We start from the raw sequence: 13,129 nt of genomic DNA on the forward strand, positions 1-13,129 counted from the left end.
TGTTAGATCTAATACCCCTTTTCCTGGGCTGTGCTTGGGATATACCATAGATTCCCTTCTTTCTCACAGACTCATTCCCTAGGTTGTCTAACCTTGCTTGACTCTGTTTTGCTGACTGTTTCTGGAGTTCGCCATAGTACAACATAAAAACTAAAGTATAATTCAGGATGTTTCTGAACACTTTTTAAAAACTTTATTTTGAAGAAATTATAGATACTGCAGAATTACAGAAATGGTACAGAGAGGATCTTGTGTTTCTATCAACCAGATTCCTCCTGTGATGACATCTTACAGTGCATTATCAAAAACAGGAAGTTGATACTGGCATAGTACAACTAATTAGACCACATACCTTTCTTGGTTTTCACCAGTTCTTGCATGCACTCATATGGGGGAGGAGGAGAGGAGTGATGGTAACATCTCTGTGTATAGTTCTTTGACATTTTGTTATATGTGTAGATTTGTGTAACCGCCAACATGTTCAAGATGCAGAGCTATTGCATCACCACAAGCGAACTCCCTCATGTTTCAGTCACTTGTGTGTAATGCACCAGTCTACCGTTAGCATGGGGCCCAACCCCAAAGTGGTTAGCAATCACTGGTCTCCTTTAATATGTGTCCTTTTCCCATCTTTCAGGATAATCACTTATAAGCACAAAAGCTATTTTTCAGTTTGCTTTAATTTGGGGAGGGTGAATAATTTTTTGTAGTCCTAATCATATGCACAAAATATCTTTTCAGGGCACCACATAAGAACTGTAAGAAAAATATTTATTTCAGTGGATATAATCAAAAGCTGTGTGATCAAATGAGTTAAATTTTTTGTTTGAGTCTGTTGTGTGTATTTCATAATTCTAGTTGGGATTGTTTTAGAATACAACATGGAGGTACGGTTTCTTTAAAAACCGACTTAATATCTAAGAAACATTTTCTTTTTTTAATGGGCACCTGGACTTGTGAAATGCCTGGTATGGTAAATTACTGAAATGCTTTTCAGCTGATTGAAATGTTATTTTTAATTTTACTTTTTGAAACATGTACATGGTAATAACTCCGTACGGTACCAAAAGCCACAAATGGTGAAGAAGAACTCTCTCACACTTCAGACTCTAGTGTCAGAGTTCTTTACCCAGAGGCAATCACTGTATCTTGAGTATACAAGATATCCTTGAGTATCCTTCCGAAGGTGTTTTATGCATATTCAATCCTAGGAGCATGTAGAACCTTTAGCATATAATTGTTTCGAGGCTGCGTTTTTCATTTAACACTGTGCTTTAGAGATGTTCCATTGATAAGGAACATGGGGGTCTGCTTGTTATTTTAAATTGAAAGCATAGTGTGATGTTGGGTTGGCCAAAAGGTTCATTTGTTTTTTTCTGTAAGATGGCTCTAGTAGCACTTAGTTGTCTTTAACTTCATTCAAAATAGTTTCGTTAGATTGTACGTGACAGCTGTCATATCAGCGTGCGTTCAAAAAAAGGCTTAGCAAAATTGATGAATTTTTGTGTAGCCATTTTAATATTGAAGATGGAAGAAAGAAAGCAACATTTCAGCATATAACACTTTATTATTTCAAGAAGTGTAAAACTACAACTGAAATGCACAAAAAGATTTGTGCAGGGTATGGTGAAGGTGCTGTGATGGATTGAACATGTCAAAAGTGGTTTGCAAAGTTTCGTGCTGGAGATTTCTCGCTGGATGATGCTCCATGGTCGGGTAGACCAGTTGAAGTTGATAGCGATCAAATCGAAACAATAATTGAGAACAATCAACATTATACCACGCGGGAGATAGCTAGTAACATACTCAGAATATCCAAACCAAGCGTTGCAATCATCATTTGCACCAGCTTGGTTGTGTGAATTGCTTTAATGCTTGGGTTCCACACATAAGTTAAGTGAAAAAAACCTTCTTGACCACATTTCCGTATGCGATTCTCTACCGAAATGTAATAAAAGCATTCCATTTTTAAAACAAACTGTGATGGGCGATGAAAAGCGGGTACCGTACAACAATGTGGAACGGAAGAGATTGTGGGGCAAGTGAAATGAACCACCACCAACCACACCAAAGGCCGGTCTTCATCCAAAGAAGGTGATGTGTATATGGTGGGATTGGAAGGGAGTCCTCTACCATGAGCTCCTTCCGGAAAACCAAATGATTAATTCCAAGAAGTACTACTCCCAGTTAGACCAGCTGAAAGCAGCACTTGACAAAAAGCGTCCAGAATTAGTCAACAGAAAACGCATAATCTTCCATCAGGATATCGCAAGACCGCACGTTTCTTTGATGACCAGGCAAAAACTGTTACAGCTTGGCTGGGAAGTTCTGATTCATCTACCGTATTCACCAGACATTGCACCGTCCGATTTCCATTTATTTCGGTGTTTACCAATTCTCTTAATGGAAAAAATTTCAATTCCCTGGAAGACTGTAAAAGGCACCTGGAACAGTTCTTTGGTCAAAAAGATAAAAAGTTTTGGGAAGATGGAATTACAAAGTTGCCTGAAAAATGGCAGAAGGTAGTGGAAGAGAAGGGTGAATCATTGTTCAATAAAGTTCTTGGTGAAAGTGAAAAAGTGTCTTTTATTTTTACTTAAACACTTAAAAAAGGCACTTTTTGATTCATATCCTCCAGTATCCTCCGTAATAATCTGTAATAATCTAGTGAGTAAACTGCTTTCCTGGGTCCTGTGAGCCACTCTAGCAAATTAATCAAACCCAGGGAGGCGGTCCGGGGAACCTGGATTTGTAGCCAGTCAGTCAGAGGACCAGTAACAACCTGGACTTGCTCTTGACCTCTGAGGTGGGGTGGGGCCCCTGTCTTGTAGGACTGAACACTTAACTTGTGGCACCTGATGCTGTCCCCTGGTAGGTGGTGTCAGAATTGTGTTGAGTTGTAGGACGACCAGCTGATGTTGGAGCATTGCTTGGATGTGTGGGGAAACCCCCCACCACCACGTTGGAATTGGATTCAGAGCCCTTACATAGTATTTCACTATGTGGATGTGCAGCTCAAAGACCTCTCATCTGAAAAACGTTCATACCTGGTAGTGATAAGCTGATCAAAGTCTGACAGAAGGAAGCATTTTAAATGATCTTTAAGCATCTTACTGCAACAATGTGTATTTTCCAGCCATTAAAAAAAATACTGGGCCAAGGCTTTTTGGAGTCCACTGACAGTTCAATGTTACCTTCCTTGCATAGACCATGCCCACAGTGCGTTATCTTTAATTCCCATTTTGGGTTTCTTTAAATGATGTGAGAATTTAGATACCTAAGAATCAAACTGAGGGCAAAACTTCTCCATATTTTAACTGTTTGCCTTAGTGTTTCAATTGTCTTGGCCACACCCAATTCAACAGTACTTTTTTTCATAGCTTGCCTTTATTGAGTCTTTATATAGTATTCAACCTAGTGATCATAGAAACAATTTGCTTTTTTCATTCCTGTTTCATCAGTTTAAATAATATTTTTTAAAATTACATAAATTATTGCAGGTGCAGTTGGCACAAGCAGTTGTGGTAACAAACACGTCTTACCCTGGTAAACATATACCCAGTGATAGGAGCAAGCATGCAGTGTCTTGGTTGTGGTGGTCTGTTAGTCAAAACACATGGTGTGCCAAAGTCACCGTCTGTTTTACTCAGGAAACAGAATATAAGATTAATCATGTGATTCAGTTAAATGAGGGTTGGTTAAGAGCTGCTTGTGTTTCATAATTTTAAATGACCACTTCCTTATTGATGGGCATTGAAATTGTTTTTGGCATTTTGCTTCCTATATGATCAGTAAATATACTTAAGTTTTGTTTGCACACACGTAGCAATACCTTTATCTTAAAAAAAAAATTCCTTGAAGTGGAATTCAATGTGTATAAGGGAATAGTCATTTTTTCATTCTAATAAATTTTGTTAAAGGGAATCTTAAATGTTTTATTGCATGATTTTCAATATTGAATTGTAGTAAAGTAAAATATGATAGGTAAAATTTTTTCTTTTAAAATTAACCAATTTGGGGCTTCCCTGGTGGCGCAGTGGTTGAGAGTCCGCCTGCCGATGCAGGGGACACGGGTTCGTGCCCTGGTCCGGGAAGATCCCACATGCCGCGGAGTGGCTGGGCCCGTGAGCCATGGCTGCTGAGCCTGCGCGTCCGGAGCCTGTGCTCCGCAATGGGAGAGGCCACAATAGTGAGAGGCCCGCGTACCGCCAAAAAAAAAAAAAAAAAAAAAAAAAGACCAATTTATTCCTTAGTTTTTCCTCTCTCCAAATCAAATTAAAGAAAAAAGAAAGTTCATGAGTCATAAAATAATACATAAATAGGATTTAAGGCATTGAGTCATAGAATTCCAGACATCTCTCACACATAAATGATTGACTTTCTGTGTGTGCCGTGTATGTGGTTTATACTGTGAAATAGATGTGTTCCTCAGTTTGAGTGGGTCTGTTCATATTTAAACACTAGGGAAGTTTGATGTGTTAGTGATTAACAGTGAAAAGCCTTAAGCCAAGGATCTTTTTATTAAATTGACTAAGTTAGGACTCAGCTTTGAATAAAGCCTGATATTTTAGTGGTTCTGTGTTAACTGTTTCAATGACAGTTTGTTCAGTAATTTCAATGCAAACCATTTGTTTGATGGGGTATGTATTGGAATAAAAAACATGGTCTTGTGGAAATTAATTGGGGTTTGAGAGACAGGAACTCTTCACTTATTAAAAACATTAATAACCAGTATACCAACTATTTTAAGAACAAAAACAGTATCTCAAATATATTAAAATTATATGAAGAAATGTATGTAGAGCCAAATATAATTGTTACACCCATCTTTCTATTTCCTTTATATACTACAGCTAAACCTTTTCGAAATTGCCTATGAATATTTTTAACCCCTCTTTTTTTTTTTTTTTTTTTTTTGCGGTACGTGGTCCTCTCCTGTTGCGGAGCACAGGCTCCAGATGCGCAGGCCTAGCGGCCATGGCGCATGGGCCTAGCCACTCTGCGGCGTGTGGGATCTTCCCGGACCGGGGCACGAACCCATGTCCCCTGCTTCGGCAGGCGGACTCTCAACCACTGCGCCACCAGGGAAGCCCTAACCCCTCTTTTGACTAGCAGTTTTTTTCCTAATTTATTCTTATTGGCCTAACTATCTTTTCTTTGCATAAATGGGGTTTTGATTGACAAACTGGAAAATTATTATGATGTGAAATTTTTCATTTTTTTAATCTTGAAAGTTATAATGTTATCTTAATACAAGAGACCCCAAAATACAATACCTATTTAAATAAGAATTTTATTTCTCTTAATAGTCTAGAAGTTAGTGGTCCAGCTCTTTGTTGGTGGGGCAACTGTGCTCTACAAGATGATTCAGTACATTTTGCTTAACAGACTTGTAGGATATTGGCCTGCCTCTGCATGGTCAAAGCCGGTACAGTTGCACATGTGCCTTCTAGCCTGAGGGCAGTGGGAAAGTTTCAGTCTAGCTCTGGATTGGTGTCTTTTAGGTTGAAGATGCTCTGAAAGTTGTGCCTTTACTTCCACTCACGTACCACTGGTCCACACTAAGTAACAAAACTTCAAGGCATTCTAGGAGTCTATTCTCTTGCTGGTGGGTAAATAACCAGGTAAAACTTTATTCCTATGGACAAAGGGGAAAATGGATAATGGAAAACAACTAATAATCTGGCTCAAAAGCCAGTATCTAAAAAATTGGATGTAAATTTCAAACTAAATATTTCTAAATGAATAGCTTTCTCAGATACAGCCAAGTCAGCAACACTCTGTTGTAACTTTAGATGAAGTGTAACGTGAATTGAATCCCTGAATGTGACATTACTCTAAGATCTTGCTTCTCAGACTGGAGGACATTGTTGTTTGAGGGGGGAAGTACACACAGCCATGCACTTAGATGTAGCTTCTCTTCCTGAAGGAAGATTTAGAAGACTATGCATAGGATAGGAATATATTTTAGAGCTAAAAACGAAATTGGCAGGACCTTTAAGAAAAAGCTTAGGATTATTTTAAGGGATAATTTCAGATCCCCAGAGATATTTTCTATTTTTGCCACTATAGTCCTGTGGAAACATTTTGATAAGCAAACTTTTTTGTTTGTTAGGGTTTGTTTTATTTAGTTAGATCAACAATTCTAAACTATGTAAAATTGTGGAAATATATTGGGGGTGGTGGGCGAGTAGTATGAAGTAAAGGAAATTTTCTTGTGTATACAAGCAGCATAGGCATCTTTATTCAAAGAAAGTCTTAAGTTATTTCTTTGTCATCTTAGATTTTTCTTTTATTCTTTGCTGCATTTTATACCATTCTTTTAAGGCCAAAATATATTTTTTAGGCTTTTCTTCTTGCAGAGAAATACTCTGATAATGGGACTTGCAGACTACACTAGAGTTGTAGAAGTAGTAAGCTGTAGTTAATAATGGCTTTTCTTCATTTAAAGTATATTAAAATTAACTTTATATTAAAACTTATGTTCCATCTTTCCTTCTTATCACAGGACAATGAAAAGAGAACTCCACTGCATGCTGCTGCCTATCTTGGAGATGCAGAAATCATTGAATTGCTTATTTTATCTGGTATGGTAAGCTCTGTATAAGAGCACATCATGCACATTTTGGTCATATTTAATAGTTATTAAACCTCATTGACTATTTCTTCATATATGTTAAACAACCTGAAACTTATTTGTTCATTCTAGAAGTAATGATCTCATATCATGTCCCAGGTACTGTTTTGGTGCTTAGAGTACAATGGAAAACAAGTCACTTCCTTGTGGAGCATATACTCTAAAGAAAAACAGGCTACAAATACAAGTAAATTTTACAGTATGTTAGAAGGAGATAAGTGCTATGGAAAAATGAAAAAGTAGATCAGGATACAGTCAGCCCTCTGTTTTCATGGGTTCTGAATCCATGGATTCAAACGGCCACAGATCAAAAATATTTGGAAAAAATTCCAGAATGTTCCAGAAGGCAGAATTTGAATTTACCATGCACTGGCAACTATTTACATAGCATTACATTGTATTTACAGCTATTTATATAGCATTTACATTGTATTAGGTATTATAAGTAATCTAGAGATAATTTAAAGTATACAGAAGAATATGCATAGGTTATATGTAAATACTATGCCATTTTATATAAGAGCTTTGAGCATCTGTAGATTCTGATATCCACAGTGGGTCCTGGAACCAATCCCCTGCGAATGCTGAGGGACAGCTGTAATGGAGTGGGATGAGCATTAGATAAGTTGGGTATTATATGGAGTAGTCATACAAGGCCTCATTGACCACAGAGTTGCTGGGAGATGATAACAGTTCTCCAACGAGGAGGTGGTAGTAGCTTGGAGCTAGTACAGCATTGGAGGGGATTAGAAAAGATGTGATTGTAGATATATTTTGAAAATGATGCCAGCAAGATTTATGTCTTTAAATAGCTTGTGTCTAATTCTTTTTGAGGGTCTGTAAAATATATTTGAGGAAATTGTACTTTATTTTTAAATTTCTTCTAACCTGTTCAAGACCTTACAATATGAAGTAATGGTAAAACTGTGTCCTATAGAATAGCACCTATGGTGGTCAGACTTTTTGCAGTCCTAAAACAGGCAATCAAAGAGAGCTTAGAAATATTTTTGTTGTATCCAGATGATCGTAAGTGATATTTATTGAAAAAGGATGCCTATGTTTGAATTGTGCTTGTGTTGCCAGATTGCACAGATATATGCATGATGCAATTGGAGAGATAGTATCATTCCTTTGATATTTGGGAGAAGGAGCAGTGAGAGAAATTTTGAGTGAAAATCCTCTTAAATAGTAGCCTGAATAGAATTTTGCCATTATAAATTAATAAAGTTTTTTAAATGTGGTTTTTATAACAAATTGCATGATCTTATAGAATTACAGTCACTTATGGACCAAGCTAATATTCTTATATTAGTTTCTTTATGAATAACTTTATCACTGACGTACTTCCTTGAAGATGTCTGTTCCTCTATGGATGCTAGCTCACTAGTTTTCAGCTGAAATTTACTAGAGGTAAGAACTGAGGAGGTTCAAGAGAACAATAATGCTTCCTCTTAATTGAGGCATATTCTGCTTTAATAATATATCCAGGGCCAGATGGCTTCACAGGTGAATTCTACCAAACATTTAAAGAAGAGTTAATACCTCTCTTTCTCAAACTGTTCAAAAATTTGAAGAGGAAGGAATGCTTCCAACCTCATTTGAGGTCAGCATTACCCTGATACCAAAATCAGAAAAAGACACTACAAAAAAAGGAAGTTATACCCCAATTTCCCAGGTGGACATAGATGCAAAAATCTTTAATAAAATATTAGTAAACCAAATTCAACAATACATTAAAAGGATCATTCACCATGATCAAGTGGAATTTATTACAGGGATGCAAGGATGGTTCAGCTTCCACAAATCGATCAATGTGATACACGCCTTAACAAAATGAGGCTAAAAATCATATGATCATCTCAATAGATGCAGAAAGAGCATTTGACAAAATTCAACACCTACTCATGGTAAAAACTTTGAACAAAGTAAGTGTAGAGGGACTATACCTCAACATAATAAAGTCCATATATGGCAAGCCCACCGTGAACATACTTAAAGCTGAAAAGCTGAAACCTTTTCCTCTAAAATCAGGGGCATGGTGAGACTACCCAGTCTTATCACTTTTTCAACAGTCCTAGAAGTCCTAGCCATAGCAGTTAGGCAAGAAAAAGAAATTAAAAGTGTTCAAATTGGAAAGGAAGAAGTAAACTGTCTCTTTTTGCAAGTGACATATTACATACAGAAAACTATAAAGACTCCATCAAAAAACTATTCGAAATAATAAACAAATTTAGCAAAGTTGCAGGATCCAAAATCAATATACAAAAATCTGTGTGCTTGTATATACTGATAACTATCAGAAAGAGAAATTAATGAAATAGTCCCATTTATGATTGCATCAAAAAGAGTAAAATACCTAGGAATAAATTTAACTAAGGAAGTGAAAGAGCTGTACACTGAAAACTATAAGACATTGATGAAAGAAATCGAGGAAGGCACAAAGAAATGGAAAGATATTCTGTGCTCGTGGATTGGAAGAATTAATAGTGTTAAAATGTCCATACTACCCAAAGCAGTCTACAGGTTCAGTGTAATCCCTATCATAATTCCAGTGGCATTTTTCACAGAAGTAGAATAAAACAATCCTAAAATATATATGGAACCACAAAGACCCAAGTAGCCAAAGCAGTCTTGAGAAAGAACAGTAAAACTGGAACTTCCTGATTTTTAAACTGTATTACAGAGCTGTAATAATCAAAACAGTATAGTATTGGCATAAAAACAGACACAGAGATCAGTGGAACAAAAGAGAGCCCCAAAATAAACTTGTGCGTATTGTGATCGATTAAGGCAAAGGAGCTAAGAATAGACAATGGGGAAAGGACCATCTCTTCAATAAATAGTGGTGGGAAAACTGGGCAACTATCTTACACCATACACAAAAATCAACTCAAAATGGGTTAAAGACTTGAACATAAGACCCCAAATCATAAAACTCATAGAAGAAAACATACAGGGTAAGCTCCTTGGAATCAGTCTTGGCGATGATATTTTAGATTTGACACTAAAAACAAAATCAGATATAACAAGTGGGACTATATCAAACTACAAAGCTTCTTTCTGCATAGCAAAGGAAACCAACAAAATGAAAAGGCAACCTACAGAATAGGAGAAAGTAATGTGCAAATTATATATCTAATAAGGGATTGATATCCAGAATATATAAAGAACTCGTACAACTCAGTAGCAAAAAACAGACAAACCAATCTGGTTAAAAGTCAGCCAGAGGGACTGAATACACATTTTTCCAAAGAAGACAGAGATATGGCCAAAGGTACATGAAAAAGTGCTCAACATCACTAATCATCAGGGAAGTTCAAAGCAAAACCACAATGAGATACCACCTCATACTTGTTAGAATGACTATCATTAAAAAAAAAACAAAAACAAGCATTAACAAGTATTAGCAGGGATGTGGAGAAAAGGAAAACCTCTGTTGTTGGTGGGAATATAAATTGGTATAGCCACCGTGGAAAACAGTATGGAGGTTCCTCAAAAAATTAAAAATGGAACTGCCATATGATCCAGCAAACCCACTTCTGTGTGTATATGCAAAGGAAACAAAATTACCATCTCAGAGAGATACAGGCATGTTCACTGCAGCATTATTCACAATAGCCAAGACATGGAAACAACCTAAATGTCTGTCAATGGATGAATAAAGATGATGTGGTAAATGCATACATTGAAATATTATTTGGCTGTAAAAAGAGAAGCAAATCCTGCCATTTGCAGCAATATGGATGGACCTTGAGGGCATTATGCTAAATGAAATAAGTCAGAGAAAGACAAATAATTCATGATCTCACTTATATGTGGAATCTACACAAACCAAATTGATAGAAACAGAGAATAGATTGGTTGTTGCCAGAGGTAGACAAGTTGGGGGGGGTGGAGGAAATGAGTAAAGGTGGTCAAATGGTACAAACTTCTAGTTATAAGATAGTTCTGGGGATGCAAGCTTAAAAGTTCTCATCACAAGAAAAAAATTTTAACTATGTGAGGTGATGGATGTTAACTTATTGTAGTAACCATTTCTATATTATATGTCATATCATTTTGTTCTACATCTTAAACTAATATAATGTTATATGTCAATTATATAATAAAACTGGGGGAAAAATAATTATCACCCAGAACAGTAGTCTTCAAACAGTATATGTACACTCTTGAGGTTCTGTAGTGGTGCTTCACGGGTTCTGCTTAAATTTGGTTTGAATGCCATGGTTGTTGAGGCCCAAGTTATACACTAATTTACATACCCCGATTTCAAAATAGCCTTATAATTGTATTGAATGGATTTTTAATAAGTTATAAATTAGAATTGAAACTAAGTGTTTGACCTGATAATTCCCTAAAGAAGAGAATTAAATACATGAAGGGGAAAGTAGACAACAAGATTAGGCTAATTTGTTTGTAATTAGTAATGAAAATTGTTACTGAAAAGTTTGGGTAGACTGTTCTTACCCTTCATGTTAGTTACCAATGACATGTTACAATAGTAATTAGGTTAACTTTAGTGTAATCTTAAGAAAATAAAGCAATGTGAAATAATAATCTCCATTTAGCTCTTGCATTATACAGAAGTCATGGTATGCTCCAATAAGAACACACAATAAAGTAAATTACTATAATTTCATATTATAAAAACTACTTTGGTATCCGTGGCAAAGAATGAATAGTTCCTAAAATATTTCTCTAAAATGAAAAGTGAAGAATATAAAGAAATTGATCATTCCTTAGAGCTGTGTACTTTGATGTTCATGGATGTTTATGTTTCAGGTTTTGGTTGTTTTCTGATTTACTATGATGAGAAATTAGGAAGTAACGTTCTGTAATTTGTTTCACTCTTGTGTTTCCATTGTCAAGAATTACGACGTTACAGTTTATTTTGTAATCATAATTCGCACTGTTTTATCACACACACATTCTGTCCTTATTCATAGCTTCTCTATTCCCAGGTTTTAAAATTTTCATGTCTCTTGGTTGAATAGACATCATCATCAAGTAGTTTTTGTTTTTATATTTTCTGTAAGAGCTCATGGATATTGTATTCTGTGGTATCTTATTTATTTTGGACCATTTCCTTTTTTTATTTAGCTGAAGGGTAGATTAGCTAGTTATAAAATTCTCAATTTATGCTTTTTCCTTTCAGTGTTGTAGATGTTACTCCACTGTCTTCTAGCGTTGAGTGAAAGTCTTGAATTGAGTTCCTCTCTGCTTACATTCCATCCCCCCATTACACTTTCCAGCACCATAGTCCATTCTCTTCTGCCTGGATGCCTGTAGGATTCAATTCTTTAGCCCTGAAATTCATGCTAACTTTCTTAGGCTAAATCTACTGATTCTTTTTGCTAGGGCATTATGTGAATGTACACTTTTAGTTTTGAAATTTGGACTTTTATTTCATTTATATCTTTCATTGCATCTTTGCATGTTTTACTTCCGTGTGTTCTTCTATCAGTAAATTTTTCTGCAGTGTGTTTTGCTACTAAAATGGATATCCTTCATCTGTCTTTATCAGCTTTTTTCTGATTGTAATTTTGTCTTTACATTTAGTTTTAAGTTATTTCCTTTTACCTATCCTTCATTCATTCAACAAATACTTAATGAGCCTGGCTGCATAGCAGGTACCATTCTAGGTGCTGTGGTAGAGCAGTGAATAAAATAAATGAAGTCCCAGCCTTTATGGAGTTTATGTTTTAATGGGGGAGATAGTAGCAAGTTAATATATAGTTAGTCATGTGTTGATAATTGCTATGGAAAAATTAAAGGAATGGTATGTTGGGTGGGGATCACTTGCTATTTTGTGTTGGGTTATCAGGAAAGGATTCAGTGACATTCGAGGAGATAAGCAAATAAGGAAGCGAGCCTTGCATACCGGTGCAGATGTTTAGTGGAAATTAAGAGATTAGCAAGAACAAACACTGCCAGGTGTAGCATGTTTGGAGGCAAGTGAAAAAAGCAGTAGGAGGTAAAGCAGAGGTTGGGGGTGTTCCAGGTAAAGACTTGCTTTGGCCCTTAAAGTGTTATGGAAAACCAATGGGGAGTTGTAGGTGGAGGGACAGAGGCTGACCTAGTTTTTTGTTTGTTTGTTTTTGTTTTTGTTTTTGTTTTTTTGCGGTATGCGGACCTCTCACTGCTGTGGCCTCTCCCGTTGCGGAGCACAGGCTCTGGACGCGCAGGCTCAGTGGCCATGGCTTACGGGCCCAGCTGCTCTACGGCATGTGGGATCTTCCTGGACCGGGGCACGAACCCGTGTCCCCTGCATCAGCAGGCGGACTCTCAACCACTGCGCCACCAGGGAAGCCCCTGACCTAGTTTTTTAAAGATTCACTCTGGCTGTGGCTTCAAATTCTTGACTGTGTTGTAAGACATGTCTACTCTGTTTTTTGTTGTTTCTAGGCTTTTATCTTTGATTGCTTTTATTTTCCTTTTCTCTTTCCTGATCTGCCAGCTCTCATCTCTTTGCGTTGTCTTACCTCTTTCTTG

At 36.6% G+C, this 13,129-nt stretch overlaps 1 protein-coding gene across 4 annotated transcripts in view; it reads left to right on the forward strand.

Annotated features, from left to right (window-relative positions):
- The window catches only part of ANKRD28 (ankyrin repeat domain 28), a 164,097-nt gene that overhangs the window by 84,137 nt on the left and 66,831 nt on the right, over window positions 1-13,129 (forward strand). For all 4 annotated transcript variants that reach the window (XM_082625678.1, XM_082625679.1, XM_082625677.1 and 1 more), the window contains one exon: window positions 6,509-6,587. In XM_082625678.1, the coding sequence (XP_082481804.1) occupies window positions 6,509-6,587 (79 nt within the window). The remainder of the gene's footprint in view (window positions 1-6,508; window positions 6,588-13,129) is intronic.

The sequence above is a fragment of the Mesoplodon mirus genome (assembly GCF_964341445.2).
Source record: "Mesoplodon mirus genome assembly, chromosome: 6".
In the NCBI taxonomy this organism is placed as follows: domain Eukaryota; kingdom Metazoa; phylum Chordata; class Mammalia; order Artiodactyla; family Ziphiidae; genus Mesoplodon; species Mesoplodon mirus.